The 15,670-nt window shown below is 47.5% G+C and overlaps 1 protein-coding gene across 1 annotated transcript in view; it reads right to left on the minus strand.

The window, feature by feature from the left end:
• LOC135054505 (oocyte zinc finger protein XlCOF6-like) overlaps nt 1-15,670 on the minus strand; it is a 74,606-nt gene that overhangs the window by 1,503 nt on the left and 57,433 nt on the right. The window contains exon 6 of the mRNA XM_063957625.1: nt 7,615-7,924. Coding sequence (XP_063813695.1) covers nt 7,615-7,924 — 310 coding nt within the window. The remainder of the gene's footprint in view (nt 1-7,614; nt 7,925-15,670) is intronic.

Below are 15,670 nucleotides of genomic sequence, written 5' to 3' on the forward strand. Positions count from 1 at the left end.
TAAATATGGAAATATAAATGTTTCCCTATAAGTAAAACATCCCAAAAATGTAACAGCATCAAACATTCTAACAATAAAAGAAACAAAAACATCCATACATCCAAAGGTGCCATCAAAGCCCATGAAATGCAGAAATTGACCAAAACAAAGCAGTGAGGGTGTATTGTCTAGTGTACTTGTCCAGAAGATTGTCATCCATGATATCCGGAATATAGTCCCTTGAGATTAATAAAGGGAGAGGAACACCAGTGGGAGTGATCCATCTAGTGACCACAGACCAAAATAAATCGACCTCTGGGAACAAGACATTTGGGACAGCTAGAGCGATTCCTTTCTCTAAATTTGCAAGGAAGCTCAGGGGTGAGATTATATTATACAGAATTTAAATGGACCTGCTAAAATCTGAGGACGCAGCCTTCCGAGGATTACCTAATTTCCTCCACCATTCCCCCACCTTTAGTGGCCCTATGTCTATCTACCAACTACCCTTACAGTGTGTTAATGCATTTTTATGAACCTCACCCAAAAGGTAAGAACAGGAAAAAGACACCATCTTCCTAGAGCACAGGGATAATAATTATTTGAAAGGTGAGTACAGAAGATTAGGGAGTCCAATCGCAAATTGAGTTTGCAGGGCATGTCTGATCTTCAGGTACTGGAAAATTAACGAGATTTATGGTAAGAATGTACTGTTGTTAAATCTCTTTCTGCGTGGTACACTGAGCTCCACAAGGATTAACATCGGGGTGTAGAGTACGATCTTGATCCGAGGCACCAACAGGCTCAAAGCTTTTGACTGTTCCCAAGATGCACAGCGCCGCTTCCTCTATAACTCCGCCTCTGTGCACAGGAGCTCAGTTTCGTTAACCAGCCCAATGCTGTAGCAGGTACCAGAGACGACAATCGCTCGTAGCCAATTACACCACACACTCACCACAGGAGAGGGTGTCAGCGGCTATGCATACCAACCCAAAGAAGCTAAGCGCGACAGGGTGGGCACCTTGTGGAGCCCAGTGTACCTCGTAGAAAGAGATTTAACAACGTTAAGTTCTTACCATAAATCTCATTTTCTGCTGCGGGGTACACTGGGCTCCATAAGGATTAACATCGGGGGATGTCCTAAAGCAGTTCCACATGGGAGGGGACGCTCTGTAGCGGGCACAAGAACCCGGCGTCCAAAGGAAACATCCCGGGAGGCGGAAGTATCGAAGGCATAGAACCTAGGACCACGTAGCCGCCTTGCACAATTGTTCAAGGGTCGCACCACGCTGGGCCGCCCAAAAAGGTCCAACCGACCGAGTAGAATGGGCTTTGATGGTAGCAGGAACCGGATGACCAGCCTGTACATAAGCATGTACAATCATCCATCTGGCCAGAGTCTGCTTGGAAGCAGGCCAGCCACGTTTGTGAAAACCAACACGAAAAGAGAATCAGATCTACTAATGGAGAATGTTCTCTTCACATAGATACAGAGAGCCCGTACTACATCCAAAGACCGCTCTTTGGTAGACCACTCAGGAGAATTAAAGGCCGGAACCACAATCTCATGGTTAAGGTGGAAGGAAGACACCACTTTGGGTAAATAACCTGGCAACGTTCTAAGAACCGCCCGGTCACGGTGAAAAATCAAATAGGGAGACTTACAGGATAAGGCACCCAAGTCCGAGAACCTTCTAGCTGAAGCAATAGCCAGCAAGAATAACACCTTAAGGGAAAGCCACTTAAGGTCAGCAGAGGCAGGAGGCTCAAACGGAGACTCTTGTAAGGCCTCCAAAACCACCAACAGATCCCAAGAGGCCACAGGTGGCACATAAGGAGGCTGAATTTGCAACACACTCTGAGTGAATGTATGGACATCAGGTAGGGTAGCAATCTTTCTCTGAAACCAAACCGACAAGGCAGAAATGTGAACCTTGAGGGAAGCCAGACGCAGGCCTAAGTCCAGGCCTTGTTGTAGAAAGGCCAATAGTTTGGCTGTACTAAACTTGAAAACATCATGATTGTGAGACGCACACCAAGTAAAGTAAGCATTCCAGACCCTATGGTATATCCGAGCAGAAACTGGCTTACGGGCCTTTAACATAGTTTGAAGGACCACCTCAGAAAAACCCTCGGCCCTCAGGTCGGAAGCTTCAAGAGCCATGCCATCAAAGCCAGACGGGCCAAGTCCTGGTAAACACAAGGGCCCTGAATGAGGAGGTTTGGACGTTGTGGAAGTAGAAGGGGACGATCCAACTGGAGGCCCTGTAGATCGGAGAACCAGTGCCGCATGGGCCACGCTGAAGCAACCAGAAATAGGTTTCATCCTTCTTGCTTGAACTTCCGTATTACTCTGGGCAGGAGTGACACCGGAGGGAACACATACGGCAGCTGAAAGTTCCATGGAATTGTCAGAGTGACCACGAACGTTGCTTGAGGATCACTTGTCCTTGCTCCAAAGATCGGAACCTTGTGATTGTGTCGAGATGCCATCAGATCCACATCTGGAAGGCCCCACGTGTGCACGAGAAGTTGAAACACCTCTGGATGGAGGCTCCACTCTCCGGCGTGTACGTCCTGACGACTGAGATAGTCCGCCTCCCAGTTCAGAACGCCCGGAATGAACACTGCGAATATGGGCGGCAGATGGTGCTCTGCCCACTGAAGAATCCATGATACTTCCCTCATTGCCATGCGGCTTTGGGCGCCGCCTTGATGATGTACGCCACCATGGTGGCGGTGTCCGATTGTACTTGAACAGGTCTGTTCTGTATCAGATGCTGGGCCATTGTCAATGCATTGAACATTGCCCGCAATTCTAGAATGTTTATCGGGAGTAGTGAATCCTCCTTGGTCCACCGACCCTGGAGAGATTGTTGTTCCAACACCACGCCCCAACCTCTCAGACTGGCATCCGTCGTCAGCAGGACCCAGTTGAATGTCCAGAAGGGACGGGCCCCTGCTCAAACGTTGGTCCTGAAGCCACCAGCTCAGTGACAGGTGGACCTCCGGAGACAAGGAGATCATGTGAGATCTGATCTGGTGAGGCAGGCCATCCCACTTGGACAGAATCAACTTCTGAAGAGGGCGAGAATGGAATTGAGCATACTCCACCATGTCGAAAGCCGACACCATGAGACCTAACACTTGCATTGCCGAATGAATCGACACTTGCGGAAGAGATAGGAAGTATCGAATCCTGTCCTGAAGTTTCAGAACTTTCTCCGGAGACAGGAACAACCGCTGGTTGTGAGTGTCCAATAACGCTCCCAGGTGTACCATGCTCAGAGCAGGAACCAGGGAGGATTTCTTCCAGTTGATCAGCCAACCGTGGGCTTTCATGCAGTGGACCGTCAGATCTAGATGACGCAGGAGTTCTGCGGAATTTGCCAGGATCAACAAATCATCTTAATACGGTAGGATCCGGACCCCTTGACGGCGGAGTGTAGCCGTCATGACCGCCATAACTTTGGGGAAAACTCAGGGAGCCGTTGTCAAATCAAAGGGTAATGTCCGAAATTGGTAATGGAGGTTGCTCACTGCAAACCTCAGGTACTGCTGATGAGACACCGCAATAGGAATATGCAGGTAGGCATTCTGTATGTCCAGGGAGACCATATAGTCCCCAGGCTCCAAGGCCAGAATAATAGAGCACAGAGATTCCATACAAAACTTGGAGACCCGCACATGCTTGTTCAAGGACTTCAGATTGGCCGCGAAGACCCGTTCAGTTTCGGGACTAGGAACAGCGGTGAATAGTACCCCTTGCCTCTCTGAGCTAGAGGCACCTGTACCACCATTCCTGTGGTCAGGAGGAAATGTACCAACGAGTGCAAAGTGTGTGCTTGTGCCGGATCCAGAGGCACATCTGTCAGGCAAAATGGATGAGGGGGACAATTCTTGAAGTGTATGGCGTAACCTCGACTGACGACTTCCCTTACCCAGGTATCTGAAGTGGTCTTCAACCATTCCTGGGCAAAACCTAGAAGTCGGCCCCCCACCCTGGTATCCCCCGGAGGGAGGCCCGCCCCGCCATGCGGCAGGCTTGTCAGTTTTGGAAGCAGGCTGACGGGCAGCCCAGGCACGCTTCGGTCTGGACTTGTCAGGTCTGGAAGCACAAGCTTGTTTTGGGTACGCCTGACCTTTTGCTTTACCTGGAGGATGAAAGGGCCGAGGGAAAGTACTTTTAGCCTTCTGTGCGGAAGGAGCCATACTAGGTAGGCAAGCAGTTTTAGCAGTAGCCAGATCAGCCACAATCTTATTGAGGTCTTCTCCAAAGAGAATGTCTCCCTTGAAAGGAAGCACATCCAGGGTTTTCTTGGAATCCATATCCACCGACCAGGATCTCAACCAAAGGATACGTCTGGCCAAGACGGACGTAGTAGCAGCCTTGGCCGCCAGCACCCCGGCATCGGAGGTCGCCTCCTTAAGGTACAGAGAAGCCATGGTAATATATGAGAGACATTGTCGAGCATGCTCAGATGCGTTGGAAGGCAGTTCCGCCTTAAGCTCCTGAGCCCACGCCTCAACAGCCCATGTCACTGCAATGGTTGGCCTATGCACAGCCCCCATTAGAATGTAAGTCGCTTTCAAACAACCCTCCACACGTCTATCCGTCAGGTCCTTCAGAGAGGTGACGGTAGTTACTGGCAGAGCAGAGGAAACTATCATGCGCGCCACATGAGAATCTACAGGCGGAGGAGTTTCCCAATTCTTACTTATCTCCGCAAAGAGAGGATAGCGAGCCAACAGTCTATTTGGTGTGAATTTTGTCCCCGGATTTTCCCAGGATTCCTGACGTATGTCAACCAGGTGTTCAGAATGAGGTAAAACTTGTTTAACCACCTTCTTACGTTTAAACCTCTCTGGCTTTTCAGAGAAAGGCTCAGGTTCAGGATCATCAGACACCTGAAGAATGAGCATGATAGCCTCAATCAAATCCGGGACACCCACCAACGATTTCCCTTCCCCATCAGAAACATCTGAGTCAGTATCTGTGGGATCAGTATATGCACCATTCTTCTCAGAGGATGTGTCTGGGATAGCAGTGGATTGGAAGGAGGCAATGGCACATTTAGAAGACGACTTAGTCTTAGGCGGGCGAGAGTAACACTTAGTTTAGTCAATGACCGGTTCAAATGCTGTAACCGAGTGGAGATATGATCTGCCCATGGCGGATTAATAGCAGGGACCATAAACTGCTGCATTGGCACAGGTGATCCCACAGGGGGCGCCAATTTAGTTACAAGCGTGTTTAACAGCGTGGAAAAGGTAGCCCAAGGTGGGTCCTGTGATGCCCCCGGTGCTACCGACCCACTGGGGGGTAAGGAACCCCCTGAACCTGAACTCTCTCAGCTGCCATATTTTCCTCCAACGCATCTGCAACATCACCACCACGCAGTGTGGGAGAAGCCCCAGCGTCATTGCCACGTGTAGCCGACATAACTATGTGCACAATATCGGGCAACCTGGTACAATTCTTAGCAGCGCTATATCTATCAAGAACACCCAGTGAAGTGTGACTGTGTCAGCACAAACCGGGAGTTCAAGAGATATATATATAGGGTGACTATAAATCACAAGTAATAATACACAGCAAGAATATCTTGTGATACAAATCCTATATTATACAGAAAAAAACAGATACACCCCCTCAGATATAGTAATACAGGAATAGCACGCTGAGTGAAATACCCTGCAATAAGGCAACCACGCAGCAGCTACATGAACACACACATATATAATAGTCACAAGCGTACCATGCAGAAATTATGCACGAAAAACTGCACTGGACTAGCAATACAAAGTAATACTCAGTATGGCTATATGTGTCAACAACAGATATAACAAAGCACAGCAGATACTGGATGTATATCACAGGGTGTTTGTACCACACAGCCCTGAATGTATGCACTCTTTCTTAACTAACACTGTCCCAGTGACAGGTAGAATACTTAAGTGTCCTCTAATATGCACAGCGCTGGCGATCAGGCGGCTTTACAGAGGAGGATTTTGCCCCAGCAGTCCCGTTTGTGATTGTGGCTGACAGGGAGTGAGGGAGAGATATGCAGCTCCAGGGCGGGAACTTTTACAGAAATGGTGCCCTGGGGCTGGGGGAGGGGCTACAGGTTAGGTGTGCTCACCCTGCTGGTATCCTCACCAGGCGCTGCAGGCTTTGAAAAAGGGGGTAATTGAGTACAAAACCCCCCAGACCTGTGCCCATATATGTCCCTGATGCCTAGTGGAGCAGATGCCCATTAACAGTGTCCACACCAACGCGCGCACGTGGCCCGCCTCCCACGGCCGCGCTGGATCGTGGTAAAGTGTGGCCAAAGAGACCCTTACCTCCCCTGTACCTGCGGCCAAACGATCCGGGAGGACAGCGGTGTGTGTGTGACTGACGCTGGAAGGAACCGGAGCCTCCGCTACAGTGACCAGGCAACCAGGGCGCGGGAGTATACAGCGCCGCTGGGGGTGATGAAGCTGCAGTCAGGTAAGTGTGTGTGACTTTCCCTGCTGCAGCCCTGAAGTCTTGTCAGAAGTAATCTTCATTCTTTTTCTTCTTAAAAAGCTATCAATAGGCTGCAAAAGGCAGCCCTCCTGTTATGTGCCTGCTTACTGCATGGCACCAACTTACAAACTGAGCTCCTGAGCATGGAGGCGGGGTTATAGAGGAGGCGAAGCTGTGCATCTTGGGAACAGTCAAAAGCTTTAAGCCTGTTGGTGCCTCGGATCAAGATCCTACTCTACACCCTGATGTTGATTCTTGTGCAGCCCAGTGTACCCCGCAGCAGAAATATTTGTTAGGGATCCCAAACTCAGATCAGAGCTGGGCTTGAAAATATCACCAGCCTAAAACTACTTTATTGAGATCACTCACCACCAGCCCTATAAAAGTCTAGCATTTGAAGTCTTGCAAACCCAATTACATATTTGAACTGATGAAGAAGTTGGTAGCGATTAGCTATTCAGCCGTCCATAATACACATAATGCCCACAGCAGTAATGCGGTTTACACATAATGCCCATAGTTGTAGTGCCCCTTACACATATTGGCCACAGTAGTAACACCACTTAGACATATAATGCCCCGTGTAGTGCCCCTTACACATAATGCCCATAGTAATGCCACCTATACACATAATGCCCACAGTAGTAGTGTCACTTACACACATAATGCCCACAGGAGGGAAGAGGAAGGAGTGCCATACTTACAGCCAACTACAGTACTCTCTGACTACAGATCAGAGTACTCTCTGCACAAACTGCAACAGCAAATCCCCCCCTCCCTGCAGGATTGGATCCCATATGCAGGCAGAACATCATCTCATCCTCCTCCACTCCACTATGGCTTTACAGTATGAGTCACAGTGAACTCAGCAGGCTCTTGCAAGCTGCTGGGGGTTGCTACGTGCCACAGCAGCTCCGCAGACCACACTGCGATATCTGAGCAAAAATACATAACCACGGCTTCCGTCCCACAGGTTCTTTGAAATAAAAAATAAAAAAAGGTTGGTAGATACATTTCCCTCATTAGTTTGTACTGACAGAGGAGGGTGTAGGATAAGAGATTGCTGTAGTGACTGAGCAAGGAGAATATGTAACTCTGTTCTGTAATACGTGTTTATTACTCACCTGTGCTGATATCTGTAGGGATCTCCTCCTCCTTACACTGCTGATCACCCCTCACATACGTCTCTTCTTCTCCCTTCATATCTTCTGCCTTCATATCAGTCACATACGTCTCTTCTTCTCCCTCTATATCTTCTGCCTTCATATCAGTCACATACGTCTCTTCTTCTTCTCCCTCTATATCTTCTGCCTTCATATCAGTCACATACGTCTCTTCTTCTTCTCCCTCTATATCTTCTGCCTTCATATCAGTCACATACGTCTCTTCTTCTCTCTCTGTATCTTCTGACTTAATGTGAGTCAACTTTTCAACCTACATCACCCACACAAAAAATAACACTTTAACAGAGATTAGTGTAACAGCAAAAAATAATCGTTACGTTAGACTTACCGTTGATAACGCTACTTCTCCCAAGTCCACAGGATAACACTGGATATGAGGTAGCGTCAGCGGATTGGCACCAAATGATCAAATCTTTCTGGCCTCCCAGGATGCAACGGGCCCATCCCTATATCCTCGCCTTATGGCTCAGGCAAATCAGTTGTTTTTCCAAAGCTCAAGGCAGGAGTATCATGTAGAGCTCTAATCAGGCGAGAAGAACACACATGCACACCCTTCCGTACAAGAAGGAAGGGGTTAGAGAGTGAAAGAATCCTCAAAATCAGCTGCGTCAGGGTTGGATCACTGTGGATCCTGTGGACTTAGGAGAAATAGAGTTATCAACGGTAAGTCTGCCATAACGATTATTTCTCCGGCAGGGTCCACAGGTTATCCACAGGATAACATTGGGATTTCCCAAAGCAATTTACTGGTGGGGACGCTCATGATTGGACAGGAGACTTCAACATCCTGAGAGGCAAAGGTATCAAATGCATAATGTCTAATGAATGACCATGTGGCTGTCTTACATATCTGTTCTGATGAAGCACCACATTGTGCTGCCCATAATGGACCTACCTTACGAGTAGAGTGAGCAGAGACATTAGACGGAATAGGGAGATCATTACGAGCGTAAGCTCCCGAGATAGTCAGCCAAAGCCACCTCACCAGTGTCTGCTTATCAGCAGCCCATCCTCTCTTGTGAAAACCGTAGAGAATGAAGAGAGTATCTGTTTTTCTTATTGCACTGGTACGATCCACGTAGATCCTTAAGGCACGGACTACGTCCAATGACGCATCTCCCGCAGAAAGGTCCGGCCCCTGGAAGGCCGGGACTACAATTTCTTTGTTAAGGTGGAATTTAGGCACCATCTTAGGAAGATACCCAGCTTTGGTTCTAAGAACCGCTCTATCTGGATAAAAAAAAAAAATCAGAAAAGGAGGGTGACATAACAAAGCCCCTAAATCTGAAACTCTTCTAGTTGAAGCTGCACCACTGTATATAGGTTTGCCATATTTGGTGATATATGCAAGCTGAGAAAGGTTTCCTTGCTCTGAGCATTATTTGAATTACCTGTTACGAGAATCCTCTTGCTTTCAGGATGGAAGTCTCAAGAGCCACGCCATCAAAGACAGTCTATCCAGGTACTTCTGATAGCAAGGACCCTGAATCAGTTGACCTGGACATTGAGGGAGTAAGAATGCAGCATCCATCGAAATCCTCTGCAGATCTGTGTACCAATGTCTTCTGGGCCAAGCCGGAGCTATTAGTATCACAGCGCCCTTAACTTATCTTGCCTTTCAGATCACCCTGGGTAAGGGGGCGATTGGTGGAAACACATAGGCCAGACGAAAGTCCCATCTCACCGACAGGGCATCCACAAAGATCGCTCTGAGATCCTTTGTTCTTGACCCGTATGTGGGAACTTTGTTGTTCTGACAGGACGCCAGGGTTTGGAAGACCTCAGAGTATAAAGCCCATTCGTTTGCATGAATGGCGCGTCGACTGAGGAAATCTGCTTCCCAGTTTAGGCCTTCTGGAACGAACAATGCGGACAAGGCTGGATGATGAAGTTCTGCCCACTTTAACGTGCACTTTCCTCCTTCATTACTTTTTGGCTGCGAGTTCCTCCCTGATGGTTGAGGTACGCTACTGCCGTTACATTGTCCGAGCGGATTTGAACCGGTTTACGCTGAAGGCTGTCCTTTGCCTGAATAAGTGCCATGTATATGGCCCGAAGTTCCAATATATTTATTGACAGGCAACTTTCTTCCTTGGTCCACTGCCCCTGGAAACAACACTTTCCTGACATCGCTCCCCAGCTCTGAAGGCTGGCATCCGTTGTCAGAATTTCCCAATCTGATATCCAAAAGGGTCTCCCCTTGTCCAGATAGGATGTCTGCAGTCACCAGGCTAATGACCTCTTTACTTCCAGAGGAAGGACCATAGTTTGTGTTTTTATTGTCTGGTGAAAACCATTCCATTTGGAAAGGATCAGACATTGCAGAGGCCTTGAACGGAACTGAGCATACTCTACCACGTCGAATGTCTACACCTTCAACCCCATCACACGCATTGCGGTGTGAATGGATACCCTTTGACTGTGTGGCAGCTCCTGAATCCTTGACTGAATTTTGGATATTTTGTTCAGAGGTAGAATTACTCTCTGAAGACCTGAATCCAGCACAGCCCCAAAATGAGTCATCCGTGACGGAACCAGGGACTGCTTTGCCCAATTTATGAGCCAACCATGTCTCTGTAAACAAGCTATTGTCTGTTGCAGATGACACTGAAGCAGTTCCTGAGACTGTGCCAGGATTAATATGTCGCTGAGGTATGGAAAAATCCTGGATATCCAGGGATACCATAAATACTCCAGCTCCAAGGCCAAAATAATGGAATGTAAAGTCTCCATATGAAACCAAGGTACCAAAATGTACTTGTTCAGTGCTTTGAGATTGAGAATGGGCCAGAACGACCTATTTGGCTTCTGGACTAGAAACAGGTTGGAATAAAAACCTTTCCTTCGTTGCGCAGGAGAACTGGAATTATCACTCCTGACTGAAGCAATTTTTGAACAGCCTCTTGCAAAGCCCTGACCTTCATTTTCACTGAAAGCGGGCTGGTAAATAAAATCCTTTGAGGAGGATTTTTCTTGAAAGCAAATGCATAACCGTGAGATACCGCTTCTTGCACCCAGACATCTGTGGTAGATTGCTGCCAGATCTGTGCAAACTGAAGAAGTCGGCCTCCCACCCTGGAATCCCCCAGGTGGAGGCCCGCACCATCAGGCTGATGGCTTATCTTCTGATTTGGAAGCCGGTCCTCTGGTAGCCCAATGCTTTTTAGTCTTACCAGACTTGTCAGACTGAGACTGTTTGCCATAACCCTTTCTTTTAGCTTTTCCTCAAGTCCGAAAAGCTGGAAATCTAGGTTTGGATTTGTGTGTGGAAGGAAACTTTACTTTCTTGGAATCTGCTTCTGGCTCCAAAATACTGTTTAATTCTTTACCAAAAAGAATATCTCCAGCAAAAGGTAAAGACTCCAGAACCTTCTTGGATTCTGAATCAGCTTTCCATGTACGTAGCCAAACCGCTCTACGTGCGGCTACTGCTGAAGCTGATGCCTGAGAGGCAATTGTACCCATTTTCAAGGCTGCTTCTTCCATAAACATCGCCGCCTGTTTGATATGTGCAATATGGGATTTTTGTTCTCTAGATGCCATTGAAAGATCATCCTCCAATGCATCAGCCCACGCTGCCACTACTTTTGCCACCCATGCTGAAGCCATGGCTTGTCTTATGATTGCCCCAGACAGAGAAAATGGTTTTTAGAAAACCATCTATTTTCCTATATGTGACATCATTATTTTCCTATATGTGACATCATTTAATGATGTTGAAAGCAGAGGTAATGTATATTTTCGCTCCAACTGAATAACATGCATATCTACTTTGGGAGCCACCTCACTTTTTAAACAGTCCCCAACCAGAAAAGGATAATGGGAATTACATTTCTTTGGAATCCTAAGCTTCTTACTGGGCGTAACCCAGGCTCTTGCATAATTTCAGTCAGCTGATCTAACCCAGGAAACTCAGTCCTGTTTTGGGACATTTAAAAACAGGTGCCTTAGATTTTAACAAAGGCTCTGCTGCCTCCTCTAAGGCTAGAATGGCTTTCATAGCACTACTTAGCCTAGGTATATCCACTGAGCTGAGGCCTTCCTCCTCTTCTCTGTATGCAGATCTGGAATGCGATGAGTCCTCGTCTTCCGACGAGTCCTCATCTGAAACATGTGTAGACTGTGAAGATGTTGTTTTATGTCTATGTGATTCACTTACCACCGCCCTTTCAGCCTGCTTTTGTTGAGAGGCTGCCATTTCCTGTGTTGGATCTGATAAACCCCAGGTGGAATGTTGCATGTAAGGGTCAATATGGTAACCTATCCCTGGTATAGGAGCTGGCAATATCCACTCAGCTATACTGGATAATGTCTGTGCAAAAGTAGTCCATGGGGGTTCAACTTGAACCTGTGTCTTCACATTTAAGAGGCTTCTGTGAAAGCTAAAACAAGTTACACACAAACCATTCTGAACCAGGACCTGAGAGGTTAACCCAGCTTTGCAAGACAATCATGACATGAGCGTTGGTGCTGCTGTGAGTGTATTCTCCTCACCCTTGCCGCCCTTAGACATGATAATAATCACACACTTGCACAGTATACTACACAATTTGTGACTGTAATCACTTTAAATTTTGTTATAGTGACATACAATCCGATCCCTCCATGTTTGCACCAGCAGTGAGGATCGGAATACACAGAAGACTGACAGAATTATTAGTAAAGTCAGCAATCACACGAGCAATCAGTCACAGGTTATACATTAGTATAATAAGTAATATGAGCACATAATAAACTACAGATACATTTCAGGTATGTAGGAGAAATAGATTACTGCATTACCTTATATAGGAGTTTACACGTATTCAGTCGCACAGTGAAAGAAACAGCAGTAACAGTTTACAGACTCATGTGCATCAGGCACTTATCCAACTATTCGTACTCAAAGGTAGATAGAAACTTAGTGCTGTATCACCCGGCTCAGTAGAGTGGTATACAGGGAGACTCACCCCGCTCCCAGGATCGAGCAATACATTAGTGAACGCTGAGTGGATCCAGATGCTATTAGTGTACACAATCGCCTCGTGAACATACAGTGAACACAGACGCCCAAGTGAACACTGACGCACCAGCCACACAGCCACCTATGCTGAGACTGGGTCCTTTTAGATACACTGCATCTCAGATGGAAGCGGGAACTCAGTTCAAGGTGGGAAACTCAGAGGAAACTGGTCATGAACCGGGGGAGGGGCGACCAAGGGAGCATCTTACTCCCCACTGCTGACATCAAGCCTAGGGATCGCGGCCTCAAACTACCCCCTGGAGCCTATGATCCCTGAGGCCTGGGGCTGGTGCACCCAAGGTGGCAGCCGCGTGAGCGAATGTTTGGTAGTCTCCTCCCGAAACAGGGTGGCTGTGTCCACGTTCTCCTACTAAGCGGAACCAATGCCTTACCTTCTCCCAATGTTCCGGCCACAGCCTGGTAACGTCTGCTAGACTTGCTAGTACATCCTACACAGACACCTGCCGAAATAGCACTGTACACGTGGGTAAGCGTTGTCGTGACCCGTAGGGGAGTTGTTGGAGCGACTCTTTCTAAGGCACATATAAGATGCTTTTTAGAAAGATTACTCAAGAAAAACAGTAAGACTATAAAAATAAAATAAGAAAGCTTATGGCTGCTAAAAAAAACAGCAGCCCTCTTGACCATGGTCCGGCTCCTGCCGCACCAAACAAAAAAATTATTTGCCTGAGGCAGGAGGCGGGGATACGTTGACGGGCCCGTTGCCTGCTGTGAGGCCGAAAACTTTGACCGTTTGGTGCAAATCCACTGCCGCCTCATCATATCCCAATGTTATCCTGTGGATAACCTGTGGACCCTGCCGGAAAAATTTGGGTTCCCCCTTCATTTTTTATGTACATTACAGACACATTTTCAGATTGGATATGAAGGAGTCTGCCTGAAGGAACGGTTGAGGCTTAAGTAGAACCTTCAGCACAGCACATAAGCACTAGGACATTTCTAGAGATTTCTCTCTGGACCAAACTCCCTGTAGAAGAGGACACAACATCCCTGCTATAAAACACTGGAAAGCAGATGATGGCCCAGGATCCCACAGACAGGATACAGCCTTGGCCAAGGTGGTATCCGATCTGTACAAACAAATGAGCAGAGAATGGTAAGAGCTGGAAGAACTGGCTCACTAGACGAAGGACTGGCTCACATGACCAACCTTCCAAGAGCTTGTCTGAAGAATGAAACATCACAAATGGAAATGCCTCAAAGCAACAGACCCTTCTCTCCAGCTGCTGAACTTACTCGAGTGTAAGCCAAGAGCGTGGACACCTGATGCTTAAAAGGACAAAATCTTGTATTTTGGCAAAAAGACCCAGAACAATGAGATGTTGAAAAGGAGACCCAGGAACTTGAAAAGCTGACATCGTACCAAGTGGGACTTGGGGTAATATACTACCAAGCCATGCCCCTCCAGAGTCTCTATCATCAATTAGAGTTGAGACTGTAAACAAGCTGCCAACTTTGCTTATATAAGCAGGTCATTGAGGTACAGGATAACAGTCATCCCTTTCGACTGCACAAGTGTAGCCATCAGTGCTAGGATCTTTGTGAAGACATGTGAAGCAACTGCCAGACCAAACGGAAGTGCTTGCAACAAGAAATGAGCACTTGCCACCCAAAAATCTGAGTAGGCAGTGGTGACCCTCCCAAACTGGGAGATGCAAATATGTGTACTATATCCATGGAAAGGAGAAATTTGTCTAAATCCATAGCATCAAACACAGAGCGGAGAGACTCCCTATGTAACGTAGGGACACCATATGTAGCTTGAGGATAAATCTCATTCCTGAAGCAGGGTCAGACTGGAATGAAAACCAAAATCTTTCCTGATTCTCTGGGACCGAGACAATGACTTCTGACAGCATTAATAACTGAAAAGCCCCTTACAAAGCCACGCACCTGACAACATCCCTTGGAAGAGGTGGTGAAGTAACGTTGGGGTGGAGGTCCAGTGAGATCTACAATATAGTTTTTTTCTAAGATACCTCTCGAAGGCCTTTGTAGAGTCTACGTCAGCCTCCTAGTATTTAAGCCACAGAGTCTATCTCGCTGCAACAGCCAAAGCAACAATCCATGTCAAGCCAAGGACTACCCTCCACAAGGGCATACTCCATATAGTCCAGGATGTGCGGGACAAGTGGAAGCAGGACCATGGATGTGCTGGACAAGTGGATGTGCTGGACAAGTGGAAGCAGAATCAAGTCTCACTGAACTGGAATGCAACCCTGAAACCAACTGTACCACTCACATCTCCACTGCCTTGTTAGCCCAAGCAGCGGCTAAGACCAGCCGACAGGTAACCCCTGCTGTAGCAAAGTTAAACTTGACCGCAGCTTGACATTTCCAATTTGAAGTGTCCTTTAAGGATGCTGAGTCAGAAAGAAGGATAGAGCTAGCTTCTTTAGACCAGCTGTCCCCCGATGATGTGCTGCCTGTGTGAAGAGTGATGCTGTATTAGATCCCCTGAATGGACCGCTCTGGTGCTCAGCAGCAATCACTTGAATGCTGCATCAGGGAGGGGGCCTGCCACAATCCCCGTAGCAAGTACAGAAAGAGACAGGGCAGACCCAAAATATTGGCGATTCAGGTGACACACGAGCCAGACCGTAAGGGCAGATGTGGTATGGCACGAGGGCACACATGACTGCCTGTCTCCCTTCAGCGGAGTTCTTCCAGAGAACTGTACAAAAACTGGGTGCGGAGAGGTTGAAGGGATGTAGATGGTGTGCTATTAGCTTCTAACAAGCTTAGCTTAATGTGCCAGCTACTCAAAGCGCCCTCTACACCCCAAGGTTATCAGTTTCCCCTAGACTGGAGGACAGATACATTTCAGTGTATAAGACACACACAGCTCCTCTACAGATCATATAGTGACAGTCACTTTGGTATATTGGGGAGACCCTAAATCCCACCTACCTGATCCTCCTGTGGGATCCTATGATTCTCCTCTGTACAATCCTGGGAATACAGAAGACGGGA

This window comes from Pseudophryne corroboree, chromosome 3 (genome assembly GCF_028390025.1).
Source record: "Pseudophryne corroboree isolate aPseCor3 chromosome 3, aPseCor3.hap2, whole genome shotgun sequence".
NCBI lineage: Eukaryota > Metazoa > Chordata > Amphibia > Anura > Myobatrachidae > Pseudophryne > Pseudophryne corroboree.